Consider the following 15,557-nt stretch of genomic DNA (forward strand, 5'->3'; position numbering starts at 1 on the left):
CATTTTTTAGTCATTTACCAAAACTAAAATCATACATTGATTATTATTTTTATGCAGGGAACAAGGATTCAAGTCACGGTCCCAAGGAATTTATGTAATACTTTCAACTTTTTTTCTTTAAATATGTATCATTTGCTAGGTTATAATTTATTCTTCATTGTCTTGTCTCATTACATCACGAATTTTCTGCAAAAAGAAGAATTTTCATCGGTATGGTTATTACTCTTTACCTATAGTAGTACATTTATATAATATTATTTTGTTTTGGTAATGTTAGTTCATCTTTAAGTTTTTCTTAGTATTAGTTTGTTTTTTTTTTTTAGTTTTGTTTTAATTTTTCCATCCATGCTATAATAGTTCTTTTTTTAGTAGTACATCAGTATAGTTATTACTCTTTACCTATAGTAGTACATTTATATAATATTTTGTTTCGGTAATGTTAGTTCATCTTTAAGTTTTTCTTAGTATTAGTTTGTTTTATTTTTTTTTTTAGTTTTGTTTTAATTTTTCCGTCCATGCTATAATAGTTCTTTTTTTAGTACTACATCGGTATGGTTATCACTCTTTACCTATAGTAGTACATTTATATAATATTATTTTGTTTCGGTAATGTTAGTTCATCTTTTAAGTTTTTCTTAGTATTAGTTTGTTTTATTATTTTAGTTTTGTTTTAATTTTTCCGTCCATGCTATAATAGTTCTTTTTACATATATAGAAATTACATGAGCTTCTGACTATCTATATTATTTTGAAGCTACTACTCTACATATTTGTCTCCAACTTCGTCACTCCATAGTTTTCATGAAAAGAAAACACCTAAAACAACGAAATGACAAAAGGAAGCAAAGAAGACAAAGATGATAAACTATCACCTTTGTTTTCGCGCATATGCATAAATCATTAGTTTGGAGATTAAGGAGGAAAATAAGGCTGGGGAAGAGTCAGCGGGATATTGGAGTTTGTGTTTTATTTTATATTTGTTTTATTTTGCTATTCTTATTATTGTACAATTTAGGCTGTTCACATATACTAAGTTTTTTTATGTCTTACGAACTACTACCTCCGTTCACCAAAATTTGTCCCACTTTGACCCGGAACGGGTTTTAAGAAATGTAATGGAAAGTGAGTTGAAAAAGTTAATGGATTGTGAGTCTTACTTTTATATATTAATTTTATAATAAAATGTGAGTATGAATGAGTTAGTCGAATATGGGGTCCACTACCAAAAATGGTAAAAGTGAAATGGGACAAATTTTGGTGGGACGGACGGAAATGCAAAAATGGGACAAATTTTGATGGACGGAGGTAGTATTGTTTTATTGTTCTAATATTTATATGTGTGTGTTTTTAAATTTGTACATCATTTTATCTTTTAATGATGATATCATTGTCTTCATTATACTTTTTAGTTATGTACTAGTCATAAATATTTTATACCAATCGATAGTATTTTAGTATTGAAGTATGTTTGTTGTAACGATAATATTTTTTTCGCTGTAGAGACCTATAAGTGTCGTAATTAATAAATATTTTTATGTTGGTTTAGTTTAGAATTTATTTAATTTTATATGTATAATTATTTAACATATTATACTATATTTTTTTATTTTTTTATTTTATGTAATGATATTAATTTTATTTTATTTAGTTTATTCACAATATCTAATTAATAGAACAAAAATATTATGTGTCGCGCATAGCGCGTAGACTAACACTAGTTAAAATAATCTCTCAATTTAATCCAAATTAGATAATGATATGATAATGAGTTATGACAACCAAACATCACCTATAGCACCACTTCATTTGCACCATGATTTTAGTTACAATATTATTATTTCCAGGAGAAGAAAACGGGGACGGTAGGGATTGAACGGTTGGCCTTGTGATTTTTTACATAGGAAAATTTTATTGTTTGGTTATCCCCAAAACGAGCATGTACAAGTTTAGAAATTTCTTAGCTTCCTCTCGCTGAAAACATGAAAGCTAGGATTCGTTTGGCTTCCACTACAACAACAAAAAAATCCGTTATGAACATTTTTTAATGCAATTAAGGACGTTAATTGTGTTTCTAAATATAACACTAGTGCTTCAGAAAAACGTTATTACCGTTGGTATCCCAACTAAAATTAAATGACAGAAATTGAAGCATCCTGAAAAAGCAAAAAATGAAGTTAATTTGTGTTTAATTTATGGACGTTTTCTTTTGTTTCATAAATTGTTGTTAGTATTTTTAAAAAATTTCCAACGCATATAATTGCGTTTCAGTTTTTATCTACATTATAAATTTTTGTAGGGTTCCTCGTCAGGACTGAGGATGATATCTTTGGCAACGTGGTTGCTCTTTCTCTTGCACAAATTCTTCTGCGTTGGGCCGATTCTTGTCCTGGTTGGCAATAGTAGTCATTGCCCAAAACTATGTTCAAATAATTACCCTTACAATATGAATGGATATATCACAACGAGTTGAAGATGATTGATTGTTGCATGCGGAAGTGGGAACCTAGTGGAAGACGAACCTTTTGTGCTATGCAAGTGGTGATGAAAATTATCTACGAGTGATGTTGCCTGTGATTTGACACCGTTGACTATGTCAAATACAACCTAAATGTTAATTAATGTTTGTTCTTCTATCTCGCTCTAGGTGAAACATTTTTATTTCAAACACAAGAATTCTGTAGTGGTATTTTGTTAGTTAAGTGAAGAGAATAAATAAGGCAGAATAAAAAAATAGAAAGAATGATGTTTTCATTTTTAAAAATGCAGTATCATTTAGAGTGAGACATCCTACAAAGAAAAATGGTTCAATTAGAATGGGACGGAAGGAATATAAAAAAATGTACTATTACTATTTACTCCATTTGTCCCAAAAAAATAGACTAGTTTTATCATTTTAGACCATCCCCCAAAATTAGACAAAATCTAAATATATAAAGTTTTAAACAAATAATAATCCATGATCCCACAATCCACTAACATTCATTCCACTATATTTTTCCTCTTTCTTTTATTTTTTCATATCTCTTATATTTTATTAACTGTATATTAAAATCTATGTCAATTATATGTTTATCGATTTTTTTAGGAATGGAAAGAGTATTCGAATAACTGTTAATTAAAAAATCCACTATTGGATGAGTATAAATTCATGTATGAATTTTTAAAAATAAATCCATGTATGCATATCACCGTCACGATTTAGGGATATACTCCATTTATTGGTGGAGTTGCTTGCTAAGTTGTACCGCGGATTCCTATAAAGGAGTATTGTTTTAAAATTGACTTATACCTTGCATTACAGTCTTGCAGAATATGTCGGCTAAAGATGAATCACCTCACTGTAATCTTAGATGGACAAACTATATAGTCTCTTCATTTTATATTATTAATCTCATTTTTCTATTTAGAAAGTTTAATATAATTAAGTTATTTTTATTTTTGATAAAAATAATCTTTTTTTTATATGTTCATCTCTTTTACTTTATTTATCATCTATTTAACATTTTTTTTTAAACTTCATAAAAAAATAAATATCTCTATTCATATAAGACGTAGAGACTATCAGTGGCGGAGCCAGGAATTTATCAGTGAGGGGTCCAAATTTTTGATCGATAATTGTTCAATTTTTTTTAGTATCAACTATCAATATTGTCCAAAACCAATGAGGCATTGCCGCATAAGCAATACGAGCTTGAGGGATCGTTGAGGGGAATATATATATAGTGAAAATAAGTAAAACATGGACAATAGAACCTATAAACACATGGACAAAGTCAATGTGAATTAATTTATTTTCTTAAATTGTAAAGATAATAAATATTAGTGTGTGAAATTCATTACAAAAAATTACTAGTTGTGAGAAAATCAACAAAACTTATAAATAAAAATTAACGATGTTAGTATTACAGTAGTGTTTACATATTTATGGGACAATAAAATAATTTTTATTTATAAATATGTATAGATTACAGTTTCAAAATGAAAGAGAATAAATATAAACATATAATATTATAATATAATAGGGTATTCATCATAAAAGAGAAATATAAAAGCAATAAATAAAAAATATCAAAATTTGCGCTTAAGGAGTCTTGGGAGGTTACAAATGGTAGACGGAACAAGGAACCAACTGAGCTAGAAATATCCTTGATTATAGCCGGATTCATATATTATATATAGAGAGAAAGGTAAAATGGCTGAGGGGCCCAAGGGCCCCAGGCCCCAGCGTGGCTCCGCCACAGGAGACTATACTTGTTTCCAATAAAAACATAATGATATACTATTTAAAATGCATTATATGGAACGCAGATTAGTAGAATGGTACTCTCTTTGTTCCATAGTAATAGAGTCATTTTTCTATTTTAGTATGTTTCATAGTAATAGAGTCATTTCCCTTTTTAGTAAAAGTCAACACATTTTTCCACACTTACTTTACTCTCTCTTACTTTATTCTCTTTTTATCTCTCTACCTTTTTCATTTTCCACTTTATTCTTCCTTTACTTAACTTACCTAACACAATTTTTCTTAATCTCCGTATCGGAAAGAAACGCCTCCATTAGACCATTACTATGGAACGAAGGGAGTGGTATATACTAAACGTGGGAAATGGGAATTAATATTAGTCTTCCAGATCCTATTTTTCAGGGCCCAAAGAACTGCTATGACAGCAAACGTCAACTATGAGCATTTTTCACGTATTTAGTCAAAATATATAGAGCATGTAGTATTTGAGATACTTATTGATTTAAGTAGAGATAATAAAATAGAGTAATAAAGATTAAATACAGCAAGAGTGACCAAAAAAATAGAGAGTAAGAATTATATTTTGCTAAAAAGAAAAATTGTTCACTTGTAATAGGACATTGTAAAAAGGAGAGTCAATCACTTGTAATTGGACAAAGAGTACTTTTTTATACTGGTTTTTCTTGAACTGAATATATAGTTGGGTTTATAAATGAGTAGCTGCAGTCGCCTGCAGAGTTGCAAATAGAATTTCGTAGGGAATATTGTTTTTGTTCCCTACATTATTTGGTAGGTTTGGTAGATCTTCATATAGCAAAGTAAAGTTTCTGACCGACACTCCGTGTTCATACAAACACTCAGAAACTCATTATGTAATTATGTTACATACTATATTTACATAGTTTTAAATGTATTTTATAATTTGACTGAAATTAGCATCACTCAAATTTAACATAATCTAATTCAGCTTTTACAAAACCTTGATATAAAATTTATATTCATGGTATATTCCATACATCCTTATGTGTATTACCTTGGGCGACTTGATCTAACATTAACTAAGTCAATAATTAAGTACAACTAGGTTTATGTGTATTACCTTGTCAATATCTTGCTCAAGTGATTAAACAAAGAAATAAATTTAATACTACGAACTATGTAAAAACCAGGTCCTGAAACATAAAAAACCAAAACTTTTGATGAATATATTTAAAGTTGAGTGTTGACCCACTCCACTTGGGTGTAACGTGAGATAAATGAAACCGGCCTTTTTACGTGATGAATTATTAAAGTTGACTCGCTGGCTATATAACAATCACGAAATCAAACGCAGCTGACATCTCAAAACTGTATTTAATATTGTTAGATGAACATGCTGGCTATTGATGAGATGTTCGATCTCGATGCAGCGTTGACGATGGCGGACGAGCCAATCGATAGCCGTGAAGAAGTAGAAGATGAATCAAAGGCTAAGGCGGCCAGCCGCCTGCTTGATCAGCTGCCGACGGTGGAAGGCGGCGGCGACTGCGCAGTTTGCTCGGAGGGGCTGTGCTTAGGCGGGGCGGCTAAGCGGATCCCCTGCGGCCATGTTTTCCATCATGACTGCATTTTGAGGTGGCTTTCTGTCGTCTGTTCCTGCCCCTTGTGCCGTCAAAACTGTTCGCCGCCGGCAACCGTTTCTTCTCTTTGACTTTTTTTGCTTCTTGTTTTTTTCCTTTTTTTCTTTGTTTATCTTTTTTCTTCTTCAATTTTGGTTTATACTATACACTTAGCTAACCAGTTAAGAATTCTAGATCTATGGATTGTCGGTAGCAGCAGTTCTTGGCAGATGTATTCACTATTGAGGATCCAAATTGGAGTAATTATTTATTTGTTAATGCCGTTCCTTTCATATATTGAAATGATGTTAGACTACCTTCCACGGAAACTTTGTTAAGGATATCTGTCTTATAATTTGGAAATGAAAAAAATATAGAAAAATCGATCTCAATTAAATCATCAAATATTCATCAATTCACTCACTCCACAAGTGAAATCTAGGATTCAAATTTCCCCTGAATTAAAGTAATTCAGAATTTTACTGTAAAAAGTTTATTGCTGTACAAGAATTGGTACTATTTGAGGAAGCTGGGTGAAATCTCTGTAACTACTGATCTCACCTAATGAAGATGTTTAATTACAGTTAGTAGATACACCTATTTTATTTGTTCGTGTTATGAGCTAATTTTCTATCTTTACGATGAAAGGCTTAGTACTACAATAGTATTAAAAAAATGGGCAAAATACATAGGGCCTCAAAATATAAAAAACTTGTATGTGCGAAATACATATAATTGAAAATCATAACGTTAATATACACCAAGGAGTTCAGTCATCCCTTTTCAGTTACAAACATTACTCAAGCTGCGCGTACCACACGCCCTGGATCTTGACATCTTTGGGCGCCTTTGATCCCAAATCCGTGTCCGAGGGCTGAATGCTCTCAAACACTCCGATCACCTCCCCTGTCTCCGGCTTGCTCTTGGTCACGCTCAGCGTAATATTCCCCGTCAGCGACGCCACATTCTTGTTATTCTCCTTCTCCAGCTCCTCCTCGTCCCCGCGCCCCCCAGCCGGCAGCGCCACCGCGTTGTCGTACCCAGTGGATCCACCACGGCCCTTCGGGTCGAGGAAAGAGGAGCCCCGGTACGAGGGCACCAAGAACTCCCCGCCGAAGCTCTCCGGCTTCCCAGAAGCTACAAGATTCTTGATGGTGAAGAGGAAGGGGACGCGCTCGCCCCCGGGGAGCTGGACGGTCACGGCCGCGTAGTCGATGCCGTCCTTCTCCTCGAACTTGAGGGTGCCGTCTTGGGAGACCTCCAAGGGGCCCTCGATCTCGTCCAGTGTGTAGGTCAGGCGGGTCATCAGCTTGGTCTTCTGGAACTCTGCGGGGGCGTTCTTGCTCACGCCCTCCGCCTTCACGGTGAACGAGGTGGGCTCCAGGCAGAACTTCTTGGCGTTGTACTTGCCCGGCTTGAAGGCGAAGGCGTCGACGCCGCCGTCAATGGTGGGGCACTGGTTGGCCGTGCCGGTGCCTTTCACTTCCAGGTAGGTCTTGCTTTGGATCTCATCGAAGGTTAGCCTCTTCGGCACACCTTCCGCGCTTGCTCCCTTCATATTAGGGGTGCGTTATAATGCTAACTTTTCTTCAATTTTGTGTTTGATATTTTAAATATCAACTAAGTTTATGTTGAAATTTCGTATTAACATTTTTAATACTGCATTGATGTGTTAGCAATGGATCACACCATGAGATACTATTACTATATTTCTTATAATTTTCATAAATACCTACGGTCTAATTAACTTAGATTCCATGGCATGAATCATTAAAGTGTAACTACAATTAACACTTTGTATGAACTGACTATCTCCATAGGCAATATTCATATTCTGGCCTAGTCATTTTCATAAATTTCATATTCTGGATCCAATTAACATCGAGATCTATTTAATAAATTACACTAATTAGTGATTTTAATTGATATTTTGAATGGTTCAAAATATTTTTAGTAGAGCCAAAGAGTATGAGAATACACAACATGGAACAGATCATAAAACGTAGAATATATGGATAATTAAGATGGAGGTTAATGAATACCGAGACAAGGAGGGCAGAGGAAGCGAGGGCAAAACCAGCGATCTTTGCAGCGTCGGTGCATTTGTGAGCAAAGTCTTGAAGAGAGCAAGTCAATCTGGCGGCGGAGGGTTCGATGCCGAAGGCCTTGGTGACGCCTTGGGCTGGGCGGAGCTGGAGGCTGCTACGGCCAACCTTGCCGGGTTGCATCAAGGTGGCGGCCGCCTGTAAAGATGACGTTGCCATGATTTTTGTGGTGATTAGAGAGGAGAGGAAGTGTGCCACTGCCACTCCCTCAAATAAATTTGATTTTGTATGGTTCTCTCATGTTTCACAGATAAAGAGATAGGATAACAGCTTCTTTCATTGGTCCAACTCAACCTCTGCCTGACGTGGACATTTTCCATATTTTCATTTATAGAAATAGAAAAATTAAAAATTCAAATTATGGCCCATGCAGGTTTCGAACCTGCGACCTTCGCGTTATTAGCACGACGCTCTAACCAACTGAGCTAATAGGCCGACACATAAAGTAATTAAAATTCAGCTATATGCCCACTTAAAAGAAGTTAACTCCTTTATGATTTTAAAAGGTTATTAACGTTGCTACACAAGTAAACATCAAAAACTGAGAAAATAGCAGCGACTCTGCTGGGGATCGAACCCAGAATCTCTGGTTCCGTAGACCAGCGCCTTATCCATTGGGCCACAGAGTCCTACATCTGAGCTTGAAGCGCTACTTCATTTTTCATACAAGAAAATTATGGTGATTGGTGATGCATTGATATTTTTTCGTATCTTACTATATTCGTCGATATTTTTCCTTACCCTTTGTAATTCTATTCTAAAACAAGTGTTAAGCATAATTGCATAAATATGTTGCAAGTCTATTATTAGTAACTCTTCATTATTCTCTCTCGCAAAGAGTAATGACTGCTCAACCGATCATGTCTTGTTAAGAAAATAGACTATATAGGTAATGGTTGCATATGAAGTAGAGCTACTATGTCTTCCATCAACAAAAAAATAATTGTAGTGAGAGTACAAAATTTCTAAGCTATAGAACTAGATTGTTCGAATTGATGTCTTCAGTTTCTTGGAAATACCAATAATTAGACTAAATCTAGGATCAATCTGAAGTTCAGTTTATTTGACTAATTTCTTGAAGGCCCTAGATATAGGTTTGGCCCGCACTGTTCCATTTTGAAATAGACTATAACAAATCTTGGCTAAGAGCTGGTTTTTGAAACTGGGATGGGCCCACAAACCCAGAAATGGTGTGCAGATTACATTATTGCCCCCGTCGCTTTTGTTTTCCCCCTCTTTGAACGGGGTTTAATTTGGTCAATGTCTAAAACGAAACATTAAAATAAATTATTTAAATTATCAAAGCCGTGGTTGTTCCATGCTAACTAAACATCACATAATGAACACGAGTTGGTGGGCCATCTCCATTCAATTCTAACTTAGATATAAATCTACTGAATTTTAAAATAGGAAACTGAACATGCCTTTAGTGTTTTAAAAAAATATTGAACAAAATATAGATGGTAAAACTCCATTACAAGCATATATTATCACACAAAAATATTCATATTAAGGCTTACGAGAAATTCCATGATGGCAACGAGAACCACCATTGATTTACAAAATTGAGATATCTTGAAGTCAACACATGTCAAAATAAGAAATCGCAAGTTAGATTGTTTTCAGATTTTCTGTTGTGCATTCAGCCACAACAATGGGTGTTGTTGCATACACACTATTAATACACTGATAAATTATATTACTATTGAAATATTATTTAATTTTTTTATGAAATAATTTTTCGTGTGTGATAGCACTTCTATTGTGGCTGAATGCACATCAGGGAATCCAAACCTTTGTTTTTAGCCTAAATTAGGGTCATCGTAACCGACATTGGTCGGATGTTATAGGGACAAATCTAGGGAGTGTCGCAATCGATTTAATTCAGACTCGGAAATGAAGCATTAAGAGGGTTTATGAAAATTTAACATATAGGTTTTAAACGACCGAGTGACATGCTATGACTATAGCTTGTTGCCTCCAACAAGACCAACACCAGAGGGAGAAGGGCTTCGAACTATTGGAGATTTGAAGTTCAACATTTGTTTTGCGATGGAGGAAGGGAGCGTAAAAGCTTTTGTGGCTCAACTCTAATGCATGTTGCGGTTATCGATTGAAGATTTCACGTTGGTAAACTGGAGAGACTACGTAAATAGCGTGGGTCTTGGATTTTAACATGGGTCCTACATATTTGAAACATTGAAACCAAACTTTAATATGAGTCCATATATTGATTAATGTAACATTTGTAATTGTCGATATACATATTTTCAGTTCTCCAAGAAGAAATGTTTGTGCATTCAAAGAATATATGAAAATGCTAATATAGGTGATTTCAATATAAAACTGAAAAAAAGTATGAATCTTAAGTTTCTTTAATAACTTTAAGTACATTAATTTAGGACTTTAGGAGGGGTGAATCTGTGCACCGTTTATAAAGCATCAACATTTTAAATAATAAAAGTTACTCCTGGTAGGGTGAATTGGGACATATAAGAGCATCTCCAATGGTAGGCTAGCCACTGGCTAGCCGAACCATTGGAGTAGGCTAGCCGAGTTTGGGCGGAAAAACCGGCCAAGGCTAGCCGATTGCGTGTGGCTGGCTGATGCGCTGGCCGCCATTGTGGCGGCCCGATCGGCCAGCGCCGATTTTTTTTTTTTTTTTTTTTAAACCTATATAAACGCGATTTTAGTTTCATTTTCATTTGCACCGCTTGTTTTAACGAGTTTTCTCTCTCTCTAACTTTCTGTACAAGAGCATCATCGAGCGATGAGTAACGCGGGTGGTAGCAGTGGTGGTAGTGGTGGGGATGCTGAGGAGTACGAACGGAGGATGAACGAGGCTATGGAGGCCTACATGAACCGCGAGATGGAGCGGTACATGCGTAGGGTGGAACAGCAGGCGATACCTCGCCCTCCACGGGTTATCCACCATCGAGCAGTGATTGATCGGGATCACGCCGCTGCACATCAGCGGCTGTACGGCGACTACTTTTCGGAGAACCCGCGGTTTCCCGCACACATGTTCCGGCGGTGTTTTAGAATGCGCATGGAGTTATTTATGTGTATCGTTGGCGCATTAGAGCGTCGATATCTGTGTTTCCGCTTCAGGCACGATGCGGTTGGCAGACCCGACCACACCCCTATTCAAAAGTGCACGGCGGCAATCAGGCAGTTGGCCTACGGAGGCGCGGCAGACATGTGGGATGAGTACCTCCACATCGGTGAGTCGACAGCCCTGGAATGTCTGAAGTATTTCTGTGAGGGCGTGATGAACGTTTTCGGTGAGCAGTACCTTCGAAGCCCTACTCCCGAAGATTGTCAGAATTTGATGCAGATGCACGGGGAGAAGCATGGGTTCCCCGGGATGTTAGGCAACATAGACTGTATGCATTGGGAGTGGAAGAACTGCCCGACTGCCTGGAAGGGGCCCTACACGACTGGCTACAAGTCAAAGAATCCCACGATGATCCTCGAGGCCGTAGCTGATTACTGGCTGTGGATCTGGCACGCGTATTTTGGGGTAGCCGGATCGAACAACGACCTCAACGTCCTGAACTCGTCTCCCCTCTTCAACGAGAAGTGCCAGGGCGTCGGTCCAGCCGTCTCGTTTGTGGCCAACGACAACCGGCATGATATGGGCTACTACTTGGCGGATGGGATATACCCTAGGTGGCCTGTCTTTGTGAAGACGATCAGACACGCAAGTGATGAAAGGAAGGCATACTTTGCGGAACGACAGGAGTCAGCGCGCAAGGACGTGGAGCGCGCATTTGGTGTGCTCCAGTCTCGATGGGCGGCAATTAAGGGTCCAACGCGTTTGTGGGATGTCACATGCGTATCCCAAATAATGTACGCCTGCATTATCTTGCACAACATGATCGTCGAAGACGAAGGCGTACAACTGACTAGTTGGGCCAATGACAATGAAGCCGGTCCAAGCCACAGAACGGCCACCCCTAACGTACGACGTGGGGTACCTCTAGATGAAGCCGGCCGCCTCAAGGAATTTGCCGACGTGCGTCAAGTGGATGCTCATATTCAACTCCAAAAGGATATAATTGAAGAGTTGTGGGCACGGAGGACTGCACGGGGATAGTTTTTTTTCTTTATTATGTACCTTTTTAAATGTAATTTTTTTTTATCTATGTACCTTTTTAAATGCAATTAATGAATTTTCCCGTATATGTCTTGTAAATTTAATTCCGTAATTTAATCGTAATTTTAATTCCGTAAATATAGTATATTTTGAATTATTTTTTGCGTCTGGCCTATGGCTGGCCTAAATCTGATGTGACAGGTGGATTTTTAGTGCTGCTGACGTGGCAGGGAGAGAGAGTGACTGGCCTATGACTGGCCTAATAGCATTGAAGATGCTCTAATAACACATTAGAATAATTTTCCAAATCAATTTTGCTAATCATTTTTTTTCTGTATATAGGAAGCTAACTTATATACTCCTATTTCGGTAAGAGACCCTGACAAACATGGTACGATGTCGTTTCATCCAGGGAGCTTTTTATATAAGCTCGTCATTATTTTTCAATTGTCAATCGATTTGCGCCAGAGGGTTTGCTTAACATTTCCCGTTTGATTGAGGTTTTTCCAGTTTCTTGTTTGTTAATTTGAAAATGGCAGATGGCGCGGCGGATTCCAGAGTGCAAGGACCCGCTGACGATCGAAACCCCAACTCTGTCAATGCGGTGATTGAATCCAGCGATGGTGGTGCCCCCGCAGAATCCACCTGCAACAACAACAATGCTTCTAAAATATCCGCCGTCCCTAACGACGATGAACGAGAACAGACCTTGGAATTCGCCGACGAGTTGATGGCTCGTGGCTCTAAAGCCGCCAAGGATGGCGATTACGCCGAAGCCACTGATTGCTACAGCCGTGCCCTAGAAATCAGGTGATATTTATCATATATGTGTGTATATTTGCACTAGAGCTGGAACTTGGCTTTTCCTATGTTTGAGAATTCAATTTTCTTAATTAGTTATAGGAGAGTTTATGTTTGTCTTTTATTGTTGATTTTCTGCGACTTCTTCTCTAATTTATTTCTAGCTTACTGAGTATAATACGTATTCCACAGTATTTAGACATTTTCGCGTGAATTTTTTTTTTTTTTTTTTTTTCTGTAGCCTGAAATTTGGATGTGGTTTAAAATTGGTTTTAGGGTTGCGAAATTTGGCGAACTTGCTCCAGAGTGTGTTGCTGCTTACTATAAATATGGATGTGCTCTGCTGTACAAAGCACAAGAGGAGTCTGATCCCCTGGGCTCTATGCCAAAAAAGGAGGGTGTCTCTCGTGAAGATTCCAGTAAAGAAAGTTCATCAAAACTTCACGTCAATGGCCAATCTTCAGATACCTCACCTGCAAAAAATGTGGAGCAAGGTGAAAATGCAAATTTATCACAAAGGGATTGTCAATAACAGTTTGTGCTCCTTTTCAATGTGTGGTCATGTTCTCAACGGGTATCTATGTGGATCATGTGACATGTTTAACTTAAGTGAGCTAATTGTGCTGCTGAATATGTGCGTAGTAGATTTTGTTTGTAAACGATATATCGAGATTTATTTACATTTGTTGTTCTAAACATGGGTAACAGTTTTAGACATTTAAGTAGTAGCTTGTTCATGTATTTTGGCTTTGATACATGTTCAGAGCACGTGCGTAAGAAAAATGTGGTTCTTGTACTTAGATTTGCTGATATTTAGCCCAGTTCATGGTTAGAAGACATGAGTAACATTTATGTCACCTTACTTTTTTTTGACATATGTTATGTACATCACAAAACCAAAAAATATTGACCTAGTTAGAAGTGTTAACCAATAGCAGCTTCACATAGTTCTTGTGGGCCCTAGTTCCCCAATTACTGTGGACAAAATAATGATTTTGTTTACTGGGTATATCTGATCATGTGCTACTAATAGTAGTTAATTACTATTTGTATGTACATTTGCTGATGACTTCTTGGGATGAGAATTAGATGTGAAAGCTGAAGATGAAGGAGACAGTGAGAGTGATGCTGAAGACCAACCTGATGGTGATGAGGATGAGTCTGACCTTGATTTGGCTTGGAAGATGCTTGATGTTGCTCGTGCCATCGTTGAGAAGGGCTCAGGTGACACAATAGAAAAGGTGGACATATTGTCAGCTTTGGCAGAAGTAGCTCTAGAAAGAGGTCCTTTTCTTTCTTCCCTCCTTTTTTCACAACAATCGTTACTATAGCATTTTGTCCAATAGAGAGTGGTCATTTGGTCTCTCTTTGCTCATTATAGAACCCTTTTCTTTGTCCACAGAGGATGTTGAGACTTCACAGAGTGACTACTTGAAGGCACTCTCTATGTTGGAGCGCTTGGTTGAACCTGATAGTCGGCTTATTGCTGAGCTGTATCCTTGTTTTAATTGTATATTTACAAGTTGATTAGTAGGTGTAAATATAGTACTTTTTTTGTTCCAAGCATGTTCCAGAAAATTAAAATTTATCTTCCTTAACTGGAATTCAGGAACTTTAGGATATGCTTGTGTCTTGAAATTGGTTCGAAACCAGAAGAAGCTATTCCATATTGCCAAAAAGCTATTTCAGTTTGCAAGTCAAGAGTTCAGCGACTTTCAGATGAAGCAAAGAGCTTACCAGCAGAAGCATCAGCCACTACTGAGACAGGACCAACTGTTCTTGATAAAAAGTCAGAGATTGAAACACTGATTGGTCTCTGTGGGGAACTAGAAAAGAAGGTAAGACGACAGGGTCGTCCACACATGAAGAGTTTCTTTGACATTGTATTAACTGTTATTTATTTGGTTGCAGCTTGAAGACCTTCAACAGCTTGTCTCAAACCCAAAATCTATCCTCTCAGATATCCTGGGTGGGATTATGTCTGCAAAAGCTAGGGCTCTTGAGAAGAATGAACCGGCAATGAGCTCATCGCAGATGGGTACTGTCACCACTGTTGGAGCAGACTCTCCAGCTGTTTCTACAGCTCACACAAGTGGCGATGCTGGAGTGACACATCTAGGCGTGGTGGGAAGAGGAGTCAAGCGAGTCGTGATGAGTTCGACTGCAGAATCAAGCCCTGCTAAGAAACCTGCAATAGATACCTCAAACAATGCCGGAACGAATGAGAAGAATGAATAGTTTTAGCCCTATGCTTATATGTTGCCTTCAACTATTTTGCTGCATCTATGTTTCATTTTATGAACTGGACTCCCTTAAGATAATGTAATTCGGCTTCTGATTTAAGGTTTGCAGATTTCATGTCCGGCTATAAAAAGAAATCTACCTTATGGTTTCATATCTATCCTTCTGTTACGTTTAATTTTAATGACCTAGTCGGTTTAGGGTAGCCTAAACACATTGCTAAACCGATAAGGGCATTAGCAGCATTGTCCTTTGAACCCAGTCCTCAAAATCCATCAGTATTGTCCTTTAAAACCGGTCCTCAAAATCCATCAGTATTGTCCTTTAAAACCGGTCCTCAAAATCCATCGCAACCCATTTTTATCCTTTTAAATTCTTGCCCCAATACATGCAATAGTGTCGGCCCCAAAATCCACCACTATCTATTCTCCATTTTCCATTTGTTATTTTATTTTCAATTTAGAAAGCAA

The 15,557-nt window shown here is 37.2% G+C and overlaps 2 protein-coding genes and 2 non-coding genes across 4 annotated transcripts; 1 reads left to right on the plus strand and 3 right to left on the minus strand.

Annotated features, from left to right (window-relative positions):
* Positions 1-6,543: 6,543 nt before the first annotated feature.
* Positions 6,544-8,147, minus strand: LOC125196577 (oxygen-evolving enhancer protein 1, chloroplastic). The gene is made up of 2 exons (XM_048095149.2): positions 7,884-8,147; positions 6,544-7,393 (listed from the first exon to the last, which is right to left on the minus strand). The coding sequence occupies exons 1-2, from the start codon at positions 8,103-8,105 to the stop codon at positions 6,638-6,640; spliced, it is 978 nt and encodes a 325-aa protein (XP_047951106.1). The 5' UTR covers positions 8,106-8,147; the 3' UTR covers positions 6,544-6,637.
* A 160-nt stretch (positions 8,148-8,307) lies between these two features.
* Positions 8,308-8,381, minus strand: TRNAI-AAU (transfer RNA isoleucine (anticodon AAU)). The gene has a single exon. It is a non-coding gene; the product is annotated as a tRNA-Ile (tRNA).
* A 121-nt stretch (positions 8,382-8,502) lies between these two features.
* TRNAR-ACG (transfer RNA arginine (anticodon ACG)) lies at positions 8,503-8,575 on the minus strand. Its single transcript has one exon. It is a non-coding gene; the product is annotated as a tRNA-Arg (tRNA).
* Positions 8,576-12,487: 3,912 nt separating this feature from the next.
* LOC125197115 (uncharacterized) lies at positions 12,488-15,241 on the plus strand. The gene is made up of 6 exons (XM_048095820.2): positions 12,488-12,855; positions 13,123-13,340; positions 13,936-14,130; positions 14,249-14,339; positions 14,456-14,684; positions 14,758-15,241. The coding sequence occupies exons 1-6, from the start codon at positions 12,578-12,580 to the stop codon at positions 15,082-15,084; spliced, it is 1,338 nt and encodes a 445-aa protein (XP_047951777.2). The 5' UTR covers positions 12,488-12,577; the 3' UTR covers positions 15,085-15,241.
* The last annotated feature ends 316 nt before the right edge of the window (positions 15,242-15,557 follow it).

This window comes from Salvia hispanica, chromosome 4 (assembly GCF_029641045.1).
Source record: "Salvia hispanica isolate PSC_SH4W2 chromosome 4, Shi_PSC_v1, whole genome shotgun sequence".
Lineage (NCBI taxonomy): Eukaryota > Viridiplantae > Streptophyta > Magnoliopsida > Lamiales > Lamiaceae > Salvia > Salvia hispanica.